This window comes from Cervus elaphus, chromosome 2, assembly GCF_910594005.1.
Source record: "Cervus elaphus chromosome 2, mCerEla1.1, whole genome shotgun sequence".
NCBI classification, from domain to species: Eukaryota; Metazoa; Chordata; class Mammalia; order Artiodactyla; family Cervidae; genus Cervus; species Cervus elaphus.
Genome location: NC_057816.1, coordinates 3068230 through 3086410, shown reverse-complemented (window position 1 = coordinate 3086410; position 18181 = coordinate 3068230). Strand labels below are relative to the sequence as shown.

Sequence of the window (18181 nt, the reverse complement as noted above, 5' to 3'; positions counted from 1 at the left end):
CACACCAGGGTCCTCGGGCCCCCCACTCGGCCCTGCCTTCTCGTCTTGTCACCTGTCATGACACGCCCACCTCACCTGGGGGGCGGCCGTGCCCACGTGGGGCTGGTCCCTCCCCTCTCACCACGCTCCCTGCCCCTCCCCTGGCCCTCTGCCCACCAGACCCAGGGCATCCCCGAGGCTCAGGGGCACCGGTCCAGGTGAGCTGAAGGTCAAGTTGGGATCACTCTTTGTGTCCATCCTGGGTGGTGTGCATGGGTCACGTGGGTGGTGGTTCTTCTGAGCTTGGGGATGGGGAGGAGGAGGACCCGGGACCACCTCTGAGGATGAGGGAAGGAGCCACCATGTGCCTGGTGGGGATAAGGCTGTACAGACGCCATCGGGGTTGAATTTACTGGCATGGCCGTGGACTCTGAACCCTCAGCTAGGTAAGCACCTCCAGAGGGCCTGTGTGTGCATGCTTGTGTCTGTGTGTTGGTGTGTGTCTATGCGTTGGTGTGTGTACATATGTGTGTCTGTGTGCATGCACATGTGTTTCTCTGTGTGTGTGCATGTGTGTCTCTGTGTTTATATGTGTGTCTGTGTGTGCCTGTATCTATGTGTACATGTCCATGTGTGTGCCCGTGTGTCCATGTGTCTGTGTGCATATGTGTGTGCATGCACATGTGTGTGAAGTGTGTCTGTATCTATGCATGCATGTCCGTGTGTGTGCAAGTGTGTGTGCGTGTGTCTGTGTGTGCAGTGTCTGTATCCACGTGTGCACGTCCGTGTGTCTATGTGTCTGTGCCTTTGACGTAGTTTTACGCTAACTCTGCACGTCCCCCATGTCACCTCACCCCATCTGTGGCCCAGAAGGCAGTCCCGCGGGGCCCTGCCCACGGCCTGCACCGGGGAGGCTGAGGGAGGGAGCCCCACCTCGACCTTGCACTGCAGTCCGTGTGGATTTCCCCAGGACTCCACACCACTGAACAGCCCTACTGTCGAGTCACTAACAAGGAAAGAAGTCCGAACAGGCGCCCGGAGGAAACAGCACCCAAGTGCCTGCTGAGTTGGTTTCATCGACTTCCCAGAAAAAATACAGCACCTGGAACCCAGACGCCACCCCTCGAATGTCAGGCTGCCTTTGTCGCTGGGCCAGCCCCCAACCCGGCGGCTCAGAGCTCTCGGAGAAGGACGGGAGACTCGGTCACTCGCAAGGGGTCACCGCCCTGCCCGACATGGAATGTGACCCGGGAGAATGTCCGTCCGTCTCTGGCTGTGTCCCGGGATGAGCGAGCCAAGTCGGAGCTGTAGGAGATGCTCGTAGGTCTGAAGGACAAGAGCCAGGCTCTGACACTTCAGGAGGGACCCAAGGTCATTCCCATGAACCACGTGTCCCCCAGAGAACCCACAGCACCACGGCCACGTCCTGGGCATCAGAGAGCACGTCACAGGAGGAAGGGCTCAAGGAGATGGAATGTACGGTGGTCTGCCAGCACCGGGCTTGGCTGGGCGATTTACCGCCCGAGACCCGAGGACGTGAACCACCTCCTTCCTGGTGCCAGCCTTTCTCGTCCTGTCACATCCCGAGCGACGGTGGAGGAAGGACTCGGGGCCCAAGGCCGTAAGCAACCCTCACCATCCCCTTCGAGCTGTGGACCCTGGCGTCCGCTCACCTCTCCATCCGGAGGGGACGGTGGAAACCTGCGTCACGAGTGATGTGTGTTAAAGGCCGAGCGTCTGCAGGGCCAAGAGCTCTGCCCCCTGTGCACGACCTTCACTGAAAAGACCCCCAGCAGGGCCTTCCCTAAGCCCCGACCCCAGTCCTGCCTTTGATCCTTTCTCACAAGTCCCTCCCTGGAGGACAGCCGGACGTTAGATGTTCGAAATGACTCTCACTGCCTTGCCTCTCCTCCTGTTTCCTCCTGTCTCTCTGCTTCCTGATATCTGAGAGCAGCTGCAGAGGGCAGCCTGGGGACCAACACATCAGTGAGGCGTGGGTGCGGGGGAAGATGCTTCTCCAAACACACAGGGGCTGGAGGCCTGCCCTCCAGAACCACGGAGCCCCTGCGGAATGGAGCTGCTGGTGGGCGGGAAGGGTTCAATGCCATCCTCCTGGGCACCAGCCAGAGCTCTCCAGGGAAAGACATACAGGATGTGAACATACACACACACACACACGGATTTATTTTAAGGAACTGGCTCCTGAGATTGTGAGGCCTGGCAAGTGTGAAGTTTGGGGCAGGCCAGTCTTGGGAACCCAGGCGGGGTCTCTGTATTATAGCCTGGAGCAGAATTCCTTCTCCTCTGGGAAAGCCCAGCTTTTGCTCCCAAGGCCTCCAGCTGATGGGAGAGGCCCACCCACATCACAGAGGGTTCACCTCCTCCACTGAGTCAGCTGACTGCCGATCTGAACCTACAGCAACTTCACAGCACGGGAGCCTAACCCAGTAGACACCACGGCCGTCCCAGCATCCACGGCCGCTCCTCTCCCCACTTTCCCACTGGCTGCATGCTCTCTTCACTTAGACCTTCCACCTCTTTAGAATTCTCTCCATCCCACTTCCCTTTAGCTTCAGAACCAGGACATGCTTGCTTCCTTGGATTGAGCAATCTAGAAAACAAAGGATTCCCTGTCGCTGTTCGCTCCATGCCAGGATGGAAGACCTGGCATGGGCCAGAGGACGTGCCTGCCTTCTCCCCAGACCAGAGCCCGGGATGGCACTCAGATGGCCTGGAGGCCACAGACATGGCCACTAACTGGTTCAGGAAGCCTAGGCATCCATCCCTAAGTCCACGTCTCCCATAAACTGGGCATAAAAACCCCACCTCGTTGGGTTGTCGAACATTAAATGAAAATGTACAGAAGAGCATTTGTGAGCTTTGAGATTCTGTGCAACTGGGAAGAGTCATCATCACTATGATCATCAATACACTAGACACCAGCATCACCACCATCACCACCACCTTCATTAACGTTATGACTGAACTGCATCACTCTCAAAATTCGTATGTTAAAGCCCTAATTCCCATTGTGATGATATTTGTAGACAGGGCCTCCAGGGAGGTAAGTAAGGCTAAACGAGGTCATGAGGCTGGGAAACTAATCAGATAAGACTGCTGCTCCTAGGAGAAGAGGAAGAAACAGCAGAAGTCTCTCCCTCTGTCTTCACAGGACACTGAAGAAACACCAGTGACCAGGGGCCTGTCTGTGAGCCAGGAAGGGCGCCCTCCCAGAAACCGCATCTGCCAGCACCTTGACCTTGGACTTCTAGTCTCTGGACGGTGAGGAATAAATGTCCGCTGTTTAAGCCCCCAGTCCATGTGTGGCCTGGCCTGACTCAGACAATCACCACCATCACAGTCATGACCACTTATTTAAGAAACATCCAAGTGATGTTGTAGACACTCCTTCTCCTGCTCTTCCTTCTCTTCCTTCAAAACGTCACCTCTGTCTCATGATTCTCAAACCTGAGCGGACGTTGAGGTCTCTAGGGGACTTATGAGGACTTCGGACCCGAAGCCCTGCCCCCAAGCTTTGGATTCAGGGGACTGAAAGGGAAGCCTGAGAACCTGCATTTCTCTCAAGTTCCTGAGTCCTGCTGCTGTTGCTCCAGCCTTTGGATTAAATCATCAAGCAAAGTTTGGCCAGAGGAAGTCCGTCAAATATCCCACGGTTTGTTAGAAAAGCCCCTGCTCACAACAGCAGCTGAATACCATCAAGGCTTCCCAGGTGGACACAATTGAGCCCCGTTAAATGATGCAGCAAGCTAACATTCCCCCCAAAATCAACAGTGAGGGGTTCACTTTTCATCACCGGGCGGGGAAGGATCATGAATGCAACATGAATGCTGGGGACATTTTACAGGCAAGGCCCCAGAGGCTGAGGTAAGTCTCTTTGTATCATGAAAACACGAGGAGGTGGGGAGACAGGGGTGGAGACCAGCTCGTACACACACAGTCGGAGCCCGTACTGGGTGTGCAGAGCGTGCACCCCAGGCTTTGATTCTGCCGCGTCCGTGAACAATGTCTGCAGGGCACAGAGCCCTATTATTCAGGCGTAATTGTCTTCCTGAACCATTTGCGGCTCTTGATTGATTACTGTTAGCAAAATCGAGACAGATGGCCTCGGGTGTGAGCTGGGGTGGATCTGTTGCCGGGGTGGGGTGCACAGGGGTTCCTGCCAGGACTCCTGGAAGAAGGGGGCGTCCCACCGAGGTGGTCCTGCCTGTGGGGATTCACAAGGGGGGTTGCCAACAGTGACCTTCTGTCCCGGATGCCGCGCATGACTCACTCCCCTGGAGAGTCAGGTGGCGGTTACAAACCTCTGCCCAGAACGGCAGCGAGGGCTCTATGCCACCGTCCCCGTGCCAACCCGAATCGAAGGGCACTGTTGTTGTTCTGCAGTCGCTCAGTCCTGTCCCGCTCTTTGTGACCCCACAGACTGCAGCACACCAGGCCTCTGTGCCCCTCACCAACTCCCAGAGTTTGCCCAAGCTCATGCATGTCCATCGAGTTGGTGATGCCATCCAACCATCTCATCATCTGCTGCCCTCCTCTCCTTTTGCCTTCATTCTTCCCCAGCCAAGGGCATTAGCTGCTGTTCTCTAAGCAATCTAAGCATTGTTTGACTTCAGAAAAAAGGGCCATGGAAATGTATCACTTAATAGCAGCAAGATATTTAAACCGAGACCACCGCCCCACGGATAAGTCCCACCATGAAGTGGCAAGAGCCCACAGCTCCCTCATTATCACCACTGCAAAGAGGACATGCTTTGGGGATGAAAGCATAGTCTTTACAGACCCAACAGCACACCAGGAACTCACCTCCACAGCCCATTTCACATTAAATACCTTTAAGCCACAGATGCAGAGTAAAACCCAAGCCCGCCGCTGCTCATGAGCCGAGCAAACTTGTTAACGCTGACTGTTAAACACCCAGCTCCATTTGGGGATTGAGCTGACTCATTTTCAAGCCATCAAGGGCTTTCCCAGTGGCTCAGTGGTAAAGAATCTGCCTGCCAATGCGGGAGACACGGGTTTGATCCCTGAGCTGTGACGATCCCACAGGCCTTGGAGCGACGAGGTCCAGGCCCCACCACTGCCGAGCCTGTGCGCGAGAGCCTGCGTGCTGTGACCACCGAAGCCCACGCGCCCACAGCCCGCGCTCAGCGACAAGAGAGGCCGCTGCCACGAGGAGCCTGCGAAGCGCATCAGAGAGTAGCCGCCACTCGGCAAAAACAAAAACACCCAGCACAGCCAAGAGCACAGTGATTCTCACAAAGATAGCAAACCCATCTCTGTTACCAATGTCTGAGCGGGGGAGCCCCTGACGGCTCAGCGGGTAAAGACTCAGCCTGCAATTCAGGAGACACAGGCGATGCGGGTTCGATCCCTCGGTTGGAAAGACCCCTTGGAGGAGGAAACGGCTAAGCCACTCCAGGACTCTCGTCTGGAAAATCCCATGGACAGAGGAGCCTGGTGGCCTACAGTCCTCGGCGTCGCAGAGTCGGACACGACTGAGCGCTGACACAATAACAAGGAGAGGATTAGCCAAGTCACCCAGGGAAGCCGGGGCCAAACGTGAGACCCCTGTCTGCCCAGGAAGCTGTAAAACTCCTTTCCAAACAAAAAGTCACAGGCACCTCAATGTTCAGTCTGAGGAGAGAGCGAGCGCGCCGACTGTGTCTAGGAAGAAAAAGCATTTCTGTAACTTCGGGCATTTAGCCAAAAAAAAAAAAAAAGCCCTTTCATCCTAAACCATCTGGTCAGCTGTATCAAAATCCGATGAGCCCCACGTTTATAAAATGGGGTATTACTCAGCCATAAAAAGGGATGAAGCAGCGATACAGCCAGCAACACAGATGGATCTTGAAAAGGCCGTGCTGAATGAAACCAGCTCAGCACAAAAGACCCCGCATGGCACGAGCCCCTCCTCCTCTGAAACGTCCAGGGGCGGCCCGTCCCCAGGGACACAGGGGAAGCAGCGGGTGTCCAGGGGCCGCGGCGGGGGGGGGGTCAGGGAGTGACTCTTCTGGGTCCAGCGTTTTCCTTGGGCTGATGACAAAGCTCTTGACCCCACAGAAGCGATGCCCCACACGGTGCCGTGTGCCCATGGCCACTGAATTGCACGTCTGACACGGCTACGACGGCACATTTTGTGTAGTACATATTCTACCACAAAGGAAAAATCAGGACCCTGGCTTTTCAATCCACTTCGTAACCCCGTGGCCACTCCGAGCTGGGTTGTTCGCCCCCTACCCAGGACAGCAGGCCAGGTGGGGACACAGGACGGATGCGAGCCACCCCCCCTCCCCCAGGAGATGGTCCCCATTCACACGACGGGCAGCAAAGCCAGCACTGCCCACCGTTGCGATGATGACATCCGCGTCCTTCTGCTTCTCCCAAACTGCCTTCGTGAATCGCTCCCCGGAGGCATGGCTGCCTCAGCTGTTTGTTCTAATCGGAAGGAAGCCAGTGCGGACAGGCGAACTGAAACAGGGTCCCAGCTCCAAACGCAGACCCCGCCCCCGACACCAGGGCCGGGAGCTCGTCGACACTCGGAGACGGCGTGCGGACACGCGGCCCGGCGTCGCGGGGGCTGGAGGAGTCTGCTTACCTGGAACGGGGTCTGGCTGTTGTAGTTCTTCAGTTCTTTATCTCCACCTCGAAACAGAAGCACGCGCGCACAGCTGTCCTGCAGAGGGAAGAAGAGATCTGTTTGCAAATCACGGCACATACATCTTCCAAAGGAGCTTGTTCACAGGGCGAGCTCACAGGAGTTCAGAGACGTGGAAACAAAGTCAACAGGAGGGCGTTTCTGCTCACTGGAGCGGCCAGGAGGGGGGCAGATGGCCCGGATGCTGTCAGCTGAACTTACACTGCTGCAAAGACTTGGGACAGCAATTCAGCAAAATCTATAAAAATTTTACATACATACACCCCATGGCCAGTGATTCTTTTTAAGACTGACTACCCATGGAGAAAGCTGAGCACGGAAGAACTGATGCTTTTGAACTGTGGTGTTGGAGAAGACTCTTGAGAGTCCCTTGGACTGCAAGGAGATCAAACCAGTCCATCCTAAAGGAAATCAATGCTGAATATTCACTGATGCTGGAGTTGAAACTCCAATACTTTGGCCACCTGATGCAAAGAACTGACTCCTTGGAAAAGACCCTGATGCTGGGAAGGATTGAAGGCGGGAGGAGAAGGGGATGACAGGTTGGATGGCATCACCGACTCAATGGACATGAGTCTGAGCAAGCTTTGGGAGTTGGTGATGGATAGGGAAGTTTGGCATTCTGCAGTCCATGGGGTTGCAAAGAGTAGGACATGACTGAGTGACTGAACTGAACTGAAGTGATGCAGGCAGAAGGAAATGGCAACCCACTCCAGTATTCTTGCCTGGAAAATCCCACAGACAGAGGAGGCTGGCGGGCTACAGTTCATTGGGCTGCAAAGAGTCAGACACGACTGAGCAACTGAGCAATTTATAGAGAGCTATGCACACGCATATAAAATATGTACTAGTTGAAAGACCACAAGTAAACTACAAAAGGAAAGAAGAGAAAACGTGGAGATGGCAAAAATACTCTAAGGAAAAGTGGGAATCATTCTGGAATATTCTTTGTTTTTAAAACAACTTTCTACTGAAGTATAGTTGATTTACGATGTTTCTGGTATGCAGCAGTGTGATTCAGTTACACACAGATGCACATGCTTGTCCAGATACTTTGCCATCATAGGTTGTTACAGGATATTGACTATACGTCTCTGAGCCAACAGGAGGTCCTTGTTGTTTATCTGTTTTATATTTAGTAGGACCTGTACCTGTTAATCCTAAATTCCTGATTTATCCCTCTCCTACCTTCCCCGTTGGTAACCATGTTTTTTCCTATGTCTATGAGTCTGTTTTGTAAGTAAGTTGATTTGCATCATATTTCAGATTCCACACAAAAGTGATACATGTCTTTATCTGGCTCACTTAGTGTGATCATCTCTAGGTCCAGCCATGTTGCTGCCAATGGCATTCTTTCTCTGTTTTACAGCCGAGTACTGTTCCGTGGTGTGCGTGCACCCCGACTGCTTCATCCACTCCTCTGGTGACGGACACTGAGGTCGCCCCCATCTCCTGGCTGCTGTAAGCAGCGCTGCTATGAACACTGGGGTGCAGGGATCTTCCTCAATTAGCATTTTGTCCAGATAAATGCCCAGGAGTGCGATTGCTGGATCATTTGGTAGCTCTATTTTTAGTTTTTTAAGGAACCTCCACAGTATTCTCCACAGGACGTTCTTTGCCAAGACAGTGATAGCAAAAACAAAACAAAAAACAACATACGCCGATAATAAAGTGACTAGAAAAAAATCCAAAATGTCTAACTAGAAAATATGAGTCTCAGAACGACAATATGGCTTAATTTCATTTCCATTCTAAAGTCTATATTTTAGAAAGCAATGAATAATCCTGAGAAGAAGTTACCCACTAACAGGAATTACTTTCTCAGGAAGGAGAAAGGGTGAGGGAGTAATCAGAAGGAATCTTTTGCTGCTATTTTCTGTACTTACACTTTCTAATGTCTTTAAGAGGCAGCCAATGTTCTTTTCCTGTGTTATGTGTACAATGAAAAGGGATCTAGTCCTGTCCATTTAGTGAGCATCTACTATTCACCTGGAGAGGCTAACCCTCTTGGAAGTCCTGATGGGGAGAGTGGGGTCAAATACCCACAGAGAAAAAGGCACGTGAAGGGAGCTCCCGGGTCGCCCAGTGGTGAGAACTCCATGCGTTCTCTGCCGGGGCCCAGGTGCAATCCCTGATTGGGGAACTGAGATCCTGCTAACCGCACGGAGCGCCAAGTAAAATGAAAGCGAGACCAGTGGAAGCAGGCGGATGCAGAAGCGGTGATGACACGAGCCCTCTGCCTACTGGATGCAGCGGGGCTGTTACGCATGAGCAGCTTACATTTGGGGAAGGGTGTTTAGATGCTCAAGTGCCCACAGGCGCTGGCCTCACGCAGGGGGGCTGCACTGTCTCCCACGGGGCAAGCCCCGCCCCAGGCCCATCTCCCCGGTCCACCTCCATCTACAGAGCCCAGAGCAGAGGCAACAGGCATGGCCACCCAGGTTGGACGCTTGGTAAATAACTGCGGAATGAAGAGTCCATGAGGCAACAGATAGGGGTTTCCACCCAGGGACCTGTTTACAGGGCCAGGCCAGCAGCCCCACCCCAACCCCAGGGGACCCGCTACCCTGGGAAGGGCAGGGGCCGAGACCAGGACACACAGCGCAGGCGGAGGACCTGGATGAATAGCGGCCTGGAGACGAGGCTGGAGATCTGGAGACAGGGGGGTGAGCGCTGCCCAGGGCGGGGGCTGGGGGTGGGGAGTGGTCTGGGGCAATGAAAACATTCTAATAGTAATTGTGGAGTGGTTAGCCAATGTGTATGCAGATTGAAAAGACCCTGACTGGGAAAGATTGAGGGCAGGAGGAGAAGGGGACGACAGAGGATGAGATGGTTGGATGGCATCACCGACTCAATGGACATGGGTTTGGGTGGACTCTGGGAGTTGGTGATGGACAGGAAGGCCTGGCGTGCTGCGGTTCATGGGGTTGCAAAGAGTTGGACACAACTGAGCGACTGAACTGAACTGAAGCAGGTTGAAAAACACCGAATTGTATATTTTAGACAGGCAAACTGTATGGTGTGTGAGATAAATCTCAATAAAGGTGTTAAATATTATCAATAGAAAAGTAAGAGTCAGAGTCAGAGAGATCAAGAGAGAGACAGAGACAAAGCCAGAGACCAGCAGAGAAACAGTGATCAAGAGAGACGGAGACAAAGACACCAGTAGAGAAACAGAGACCAAGGGAGAGACGGACGCACACAGACAGAGAACGCCGGCAGGAAGGTGGCTCTGGGCCCGCCAGACCCAGCCCGGAGCACGCTGGGGCCACCCTGACCCCTGAGGCCCGGGTGAGGGCCCCCCGGGGCCTCTATGGCAGGACGATGATACGAATGGGGGGACACCCGTGCACAGAGCAAACAGGAGCCGAGGCAGCGGGACCCTCGTTCTCTGAGCCGCGGTCAGGCAGACACACGGGACAGGGCGGGGTCTGCTCACAAACCCGCCGGCCACAGGCGGGACCGCTCCGAGTTCTGCAGGAAAGACTGCTGTCGGGCGGCCGGGGTCCCGGGCCTCAGCGGCACACGTGGGTGGCTGCGGGGGTCACTGCAGACTTGGGGTGCACATTGCACAGGCCTGGATGGAGGCTGCCTTCAGGGACCGCTGTGGCTGGAGAGAGGGCCTGGGGACCACTGTGGGCTGGGTCTCCAAGGCAGGCAGAGAGACAGGGAGCCCCTGGGAGGGAGGGCAGCCTCCGTGGTGCCAAGAAGGACACGCGCAGACGGAGGTTAGGAGAGAAAAAGAGGCTGGAAGGGCACACGGCCGGGAGCCCGCTGCTGAAACAGCCGTGAGCATGTGATGCCCTTGGTTCAGACGGCGGGCAGGCCCGCACCACGCTGACAGGTGGAAACTGCAGGGAAACACCAGTCTCGGTCTACACTGTCTGCACCTTTTCCATGAGTCTGATTTCAAGCGGTGCTCTGAGTAACTAAAAACACTTAAAAGAAAAATTTTAAAGATGGACCTCTGCTTGGCAAACACGCCTTTCACATTTAGGGTACAGTTAATCCCAGGCTGTAAAAGAAGAGCCCCAGGCATTACTTCCAGGGGAGATGAGGGCTGGATGCCGGCCCAAGGTCACACACCCTGGATTGAGGCTGGTCCTGTCATTTGATTCCGGAGCCTCACCTCCCGCCCTGCTGGTTCTGTGAATCAGCTTCTATTGGAACTCCTGAGTGTTCAGGCCCCGCCCCAGGCTCCTGGCCCCTAACCAGACCGCCAGAACCCACCCCACCAACTGGGGCTTGTTCATGACGACCCGAAGTAAGTTAGTTACTTAAAACGGCAGCGTTATCTTATCTCAGTGAGCAGTGCTCCGCAAAGAGAGAAAAGAGGAAAGGGTGTCTGAGAGAGCCCTGGCCCTGAGGGGACACGGGGCGCGGGGATCAGCGGGATTTGCAGGTTAACACCTGGGGTGTGGGGGGAGGGGTGCAGGTGAGCGAGAACGAACTCCGGGGGCAGTGAGCCAGGGCGACCCCCCCGGGGCTCGGGGACCTGAAGGCTGCCTGGGGGCTCATTCTGAACTGAGTTTGCACTGGCCCGGCTCCAGGGCGGCCGGGGAGGACTGGGGTAACCATCCCAGATGTCCGGAGCCACCGGGGTCCATCAGAACCCAGGACAGGAGTCAGACCCGCTCCCCGCCGCTCTGCAAGGACTTCCACTGAAAACTCCCGTCAGGGAGGTTTATCTCCCAGGAAGCTAACAGTAACCCTTGCCAGGCACTGCCAGTCACACCCTCCCAGGAGGAAGCCGGCCAGGGTCCCAGAAAACTCCCCGCTCACCCCCAGAGGGACGGCTCTGAGTCAATGGCAACCAAGCGCGAGGCACACACCCTGTCGTTCTAATGGCTGCCAGACTCGGAAGGGGGAGAGGTTTCACAACCGAAGGGCAGGCGGTTCCCGTGACTTTATGACGACGACACGTGTGTGTGTGTGTGTGTGTGTACAGACAGGTGTGTGTGTCTGTGTGTACATGTGTGTGTGTGTGTGTGTGTGTGTGTGTACAGAGAGGTGTGTGTGTCTGTGTGCACACATGTGTGTGTGTGTGTACAGACAGGTGTGTGTGTCTGTGTGCACACGTGTGTGTGTGTGTGTGTACAGACAGGTGTGTGTGTCTGTGTGCACACGTGTGTGTGTGTGTGTACAGACAGGTGTGTGTGTCTGTGTGTACACGTGTGTGTGTGTGTACAGACAGGTGTGTGTGTGTGTGTACAGACAGGTGTATGTGTCTGTGTGCACACGTGTGTGCATGTGAGCACAGGTGTGTGTGTGCAAACACAGATGCTCTACAGTTCAGAAAGCACACCTATCCCGTCCCTTGATTCCACCCTCAGAGCATCCCTGCGAGAGGCAGTAGGAGGCCCATTTCACAGATAAGGCAGCAGAGGCCAGGAAGGCCTGAATGAAACCTGCAGCTTCAGGAAGCGATCAAGAGGAGGTCCTGACCCAGAGAAACGGCTGGTGGGAGCCTCGCGGTGCCCGTGCGCGGCTGCTGGCTGCCCCATGAGTCCCCTTGCGAGGGGATCTTGAGGACACAGTGAGGTGTGTCTTCATCGTTTTAAAGGAGCCCTGCATGTTTTGAGGGCCAAAGCATCAGGAAGAATATCCAATTATCATCCAGGGATGACTTTTGGAGACGTGACTAGAGTCGCTTAAATGTCACAGACACGAGCTACTCAGCACTCCAAATTATGAGTCAGGAATTCGTTTCCAGTTTAAATGATCCCTTAAAACGAGCCTGTCCCGGTAGACATAAATCCAGGAAGAATCCAGATACGTGCGATCAATAAAATGGTAAAGTGCAGAGCTGTCACCAGAGCGAGGGGTGGAACCTGGCTCCAAAGACCGAGCCTCTGTGAAGGGCAGGGCCGCAAGGACCACACCGCACGCGCGCCCTGACACATGGCTTCACCTGACTACAGTGGAGCATCTTCCTACCTCCAGTCAAGGGGTCAGAGGAACCCGTCCCCAAGGCCTGGAGGAGGAGAGATACAGGCTGGGATTTGAGCCGGGCTCTGGCATTCACAGCTCAGCCGCTTGGACCAAGCCTGCAACTGCTGGCCTGTACAAGGAAATGACAACCAACAGCAGCCCTCAAAGGCTCGTCGGGAGAATCTAAGGGGAATGTGGGACACCTTTCTGCACACCCTCAATGCCCAGGGGATGGTCGCCCCTACCAGGGCCCTCCGCAGAGACTCCCACTGGCTACGATGCTGACAGCCACGGCGTGGGGTGTGGAAGAGGCAGAGACCAGACAGGACACAGCCTGTCTCAAGAGGCCCGCTCCAGAGAGGCAGGGCTCGTTTATTTTTTAACCTTCCAGACAAATTTGCCTGGCTTAGTAACTTTTGATATTTCAAACTCTCTCCCTCCCTCCCTTCATTATCCAGGGTAGAAAAACAAACACCAGGCTGTCTGCCCCCCTCCCTCTGGGGCTCCTGGAAAGCCAGCCAACAGACCGAGGGAGCTGGAAGATTAGATGCAGTTTGCTGCTTACAATCAAAGCCCTAATCAGTTGACTTCATAAAAGAAGAGAGAATATTCCGATCACAGGGTGTTTTACTGGAAGTGTACGGGTGAGGTTTGCCTAAAACTGATAAAACACACAATCCATCCACAAAGCTGATGTTTTCACATTTAATGAGAATTCTGTTCAGTCAAATTAACGGCCGTTTGAGTGGGATCACCATCACCGTCCTAATCACCACCTTCACCACCACCAGCATCACCAGTTATTGTTGTCCAGTCGCCCAGTTGTGTCCGACTCTTTGCGACCCCATGGACTGCAGCACATCAAGCTTCCCTGCTCTTCACCATCTCCTGGAGTGGGCTCAAACTCATGTCCACTGAGCTGGTGATGCCATCCAACCATCTCGTCCTCTGTCGCCCCTTTGCTAACTCTTGCCCCAGCATCAGGGTCAGCTCTTTTTCCAACGCGTCCGCTCTTCGCATCAGGTGGCCAAAGTATTGGAGCTTCAGCTTCAGCATCAGTCCTTCCAATGAATATTCAGGGATGATTTCCTTTAAGATTGAGCTGTTTGATCTCCTTGTTGTTCAAGGGACCCTGAAGAGTCTTCTGCAGCATCACAATTCAAAAGCATCAATTCTTCAATGCTCAGTCTTGTCTATGGTGCAACTCTGTGCGTGACTACTGGGAAAACCATAGGTTTGATTATCATCACCATAGTCACCACCATCATCATCACCTTCATCACCAGTCACCATCCATCATCACCACCATCATAGTCACTTTTACTGAAAATCTACCGCATGCCAGGCATACCATATGTTTGTTTTCTATTTTAAGCCTCTTAGCAGCCCTGCCAGTTAGGTATAATTATCTCCACATTACAGAGGAGGGATTTTCTGGAACCCAGACTGCCATGTCTCCCTGCATTGCAGCTCTGTCTTGAGGCGGCTTCTTAATCCCTTTCCCTGGCTCCTGTTCTGACCCAAAGGCACCAGGTTGCCACCCCGGGAGAGTCTATTTCTCAGCATCACTCTCCAGAGTGCCCTATACGACACCTCCTTCTGCTTGAAGCAGTTTCTCTCATTGGCCCTGAGCCCAGCCTCACACATCCCATGTGTGCAGAAAGAGGAAGTGGACTCAGCGAGGCCAGCACGCTGGTGACTTGGGGAGGACAGGGCCTCGGGTTAGGTATCAACACAATTGCCAGGTGTGTGTGACAGAGGCTGGGGGACCCTCGATCCCTCTGTCCACCCCTCCGTCCCCCCGAGGACGGCTCATCAGAAGGATGCTCGTGTACGCAGAGCTGTGTGTCTCTGAATTACACTGAGATGCCATCTGCACCAGCTTTTCTCACTGGGTGGGAAGTGGGGGGCGCTGAGGGCAAAGATTAAAGGTCACACTAGCATCCCAAGGAGGGGCACAGGGATTCAGGAGGCTGGATCCCAGAATACTCGCAGACTCTCAACTGGACGTGCTGTCCAGAACCCACGGGCCACCAAGCGAGTCTGTGACCCTCCATGATGGCCTCTGGGACAGAGTGCAAGGCTGGGTGTCCAAAGCGGGAGGGGCCCCAAAGGCATTTATTTCTACCTGTGCTGCTGCGGAGGGTCAGGTGGGTAGGGCTGGACGGCAGCAGGCGGGCCCAGGACCCTGGAGAGGAGACAGCTCTCATGCCCCGGCCAGGCTCCCCAGCACGCTGGGAGGAAGGCACGCGGCCTGGAGCAGGGAGTCTGTCCTTAACTTACATCTGCTGAGAGACCAGATGCAGCCTTCTGTGCCTGGGCCTGGCAAACTGGGGCCCACAGGCTAAACTGGCCCACTGCCTGGTTTATAAATAAAGTTTTATTGGCGCACAGCCACACATTAATCTGCATATCGCCTGTGGCTAAGTTCACACTGCAGAGGCAGAGTGGAGTAGCTGTGAAGACGTCCATGTGGTCTGAAAAGCCAGAATATTCACTCAGAGACTCTTTATAGAAAAAGTCTGCTGGCCTCTCTAACCCAAGGCAAAAGAGGCAGGGTCTTCCTACAAGCCCTGGGCGGCTCTGGGTCATCCCAAAGCCATCGGTGTTTGGAATGAGGACAGGTCCAGAGGACACAGAGGGAACACAGCCCCACAAATAACTCAGAACACAAGTTCCCAACATTCCAATAAAAAAGGTTACACTTTCAAAGATCATCCCGTCCTCCATTATTTCAAGAGACAGAAAACACAGTTTTCTGTTTAGGTTTTTTTCCCCCCCCATGATAAAATATGCTTAAAATCTACCAGGGAAAATTAAGGAATGCTTTCCCCGTCTAAGGCAATAATTAAGAAGCACATGTTGGCACAGATGTTTTACCAGCCAAAGCCAAGCCTCGTGACGTGTGTTTTTCTAGCCCAGCCGAGCAAGATATCCCCGCGCTAATAAATCCATTCCAGCATCCCTGTGCCTTGGAACACCTAGGGCCCCAGCTGTGTGCAAATCCCATCAATATGCTTTCATTAAGGAGCAGGCCAGCAGCTTTCAGGAAATCCCTTGAAGTCACACTGAAATGCTTCCCCAGCCCCATCTGGCCAAGCTGCTCTTCTGTGCCAGGAGCAGGGGGCACCCTGAGAGATGGCGGCTTGTGTCCCTGAGAAGGTGGGCCCAAGGGGCAAGGGGACGCCTGCAGGGAAGACAGGTAAGGCCTAATAATGACCTGGCTCTGGGCAGTTCCCCTGGGCTGTGCTGCAAAGGGCTATGGCGTGAAAAGCGCAACTCATTCTTTCAGGGGCTCATCAAGGAAAGGCTTGACTGAGGGCAGGTATCTCAACTGGGCTGTGAAGAATGCACGGGAGTTTTCCAGGGCAAAGTGACTCCCGTCACTTCGGAGTCTTGCCTGGAGGGCAGGGCTCGCATCCCACCCCCTGCTGCTCTCTGAGCATGCGGGCAACCCAGCGCGCCTGAGTTTTCAGTCCCTCTCACCCGGGAGAGCAAGGGCTTTACATAAACTTGCTCACATCAAGGCCCCACTCGTGGAGCCAAAAGTGAGCGGGGTCCTGAAGAGAGAGGTCTGCACTCCTGTGTTCACCGCAGCCCGCGTCCCCTGACGGATGAGACGATAAAACGTGCTCCATCTACACAAGGGGACACTGCTGCCGCTGTTCCGTCACTCACTCGTGTCCGACTCTCTGCGACCATGGGCTGCAGCACGCCAGGCTGCCCTGTCCTTCACCATCTCCCAGGGCTTGCTCAAACTCACGTCCACTGAGTCAGTGATGCCATCCAACCGTCTCATCCTCTGTCATCCCCTTCTCCTTCTTCCTTCAACCTTTCCCAGCATCAGGGTCTTTTCCAGTGAGTCGGCTCTTCGCATCAGGTGGCCAAAGGATTGGAGCTTCAGCCTCAGCATCAGTCCTTCCAGTGAATATTCAGGGTTGATTTCCTTTAGAATTGACTGGTTTCATCTCCTTGAAGTTCAAGGGACTCTCAAGAGTCTTCTTCCACACCACAATTCAGAAGCATCACTGCTTCGGTGCTCAGCCTTCTTTATAGTCCACCTCTCACATTCATACATGACCACTGGAAAAACCACAGCTTTGACCAGAGGGACCTTTGTCTGCAAAGTGATGTCTCTGCTTTTTAATATGGTGCCTAGGTTTATTATGGCTTTTGAAAGCTCTGATGAGGGAACATTACTCAGCCTTAAAAAGGAAGAAAACTGTGACACAGCTACAACCTGGATGAACTTGAGGACAGTACACTGAGGGAAGTAAGATCTGATTCCACGCGATTCCACTTGTAGGAGGTCCCTAGAGTTGTCAAGTTCACAGAGACAGAAAGCAGATGGTGGGGGCTGGGGGAGGGGACGGGCAGAGGGCTAATGGAGACAGAGTGTCAGTTTGGGGAGATGGAAAGTTCTGCAGACGGATGCGGGTGATGTTCGTGCAGCAATGTGAACGTACTTAACGCTACTGAGATGCGTACCTTAACTGCACACTTAAGACGGTCAAACATTGGCTCTGTTTTACTTATTTAACCACAGTGAACAAGGAATTAGGTTTCCAAGGTGTTGCTCATGGTAAAGAACCCACCTGCCAATGCAGGAGACATAAGAGATGTGGGTTCCAGCCCTAAGTAGGAAAGGTCTCTTGGAGGAGGGCATGGCAACCCACTTCTTGCCTGGAAAATCTCATGGACAGAGGAGCCTGACAGCCTACAGTCCATGGGGTCACAAGAGAGTTGGACATGACTGAAGCGACTTAGCACGCAAGAAGGAATTATACAGAAAAGGCCCACCAGGGGCATGTGTGTACATACGATGGAAGCCTTGTGTTGTTACACGGCAGTCCCGCTGGCATTCAGCGGGGTGCCAAAATCATCTTGGGGGCTCTGTCAGCCAGCCGCTCCCATCCCCATTTCACGGCTCCTACCTGCCCGCCTCCAGGCCTCAGGGGAGGCCCGCTGTGGGGTACGTGAGACATGGTAACTGCAGACTCTGCTGTGGGGGGTTTCTGCCCAGTTCTGACCCTACCAGCTGCGTCCAGGACCCTCCTCTCACTGCCCATGACTCAGCTTCTCCTTCTATGACAGGGATCTGTGTGTCGTGTGTGCTAAGTCACTTCAGTCGTGTCCAGCTTTTTGTGACCCCATGGACTGTAGCCCACCGGGCTCCTCTGTCCATGGGATTCTCCAGGCAAGAATACTGGAGTGGGTTACCATTTCCTTCTCCAGGGGATCTTTCCAACCCAGGGATGGAACCTGATTTTCTTATGTCTCCTGCATTTGGCAGGTAGGTTCTTTACCACTAGCGCCACCTGGGAAGCTCGCACGATAGGGATAACCATCCTCAAAGAAGCTGGTGAGGACCTCTCCCAGCTAAGCATTGAGGGTCTGTGCTACCTTGAAGCCCTAACCCCCAGTGTGACTGTCTGGAGATGGGTCTTTAAGAGGTGATTAGGTTAAATGAGGCTGTGAGGGTGGGGCCCTGATCTGATAGGATTAGCATCCTTGGCAGAAGAGACAGTGGATGGCTGGTTTTGTCTATGCATAAGGGAGGACACAGCCGAAAGGGGCCAGGCAAACCCAAAGTGG

The 18181-nt window shown here is 54.1% G+C and overlaps 1 protein-coding gene across 2 annotated transcripts in view; it reads right to left on the bottom strand.

Annotated features, from left to right (window-relative positions):
• Positions 1-18181, bottom strand: part of SHANK2 (SH3 and multiple ankyrin repeat domains 2) — a 554292-nt gene that overhangs the window by 399002 nt on the left and 137109 nt on the right. For both annotated transcript variants that reach the window (XM_043924118.1, XM_043924122.1), the window contains one exon: positions 6596-6673. In XM_043924118.1, coding sequence (XP_043780053.1) covers positions 6596-6673 — 78 coding nt within the window. The remainder of the gene's footprint in view (positions 1-6595; positions 6674-18181) is intronic.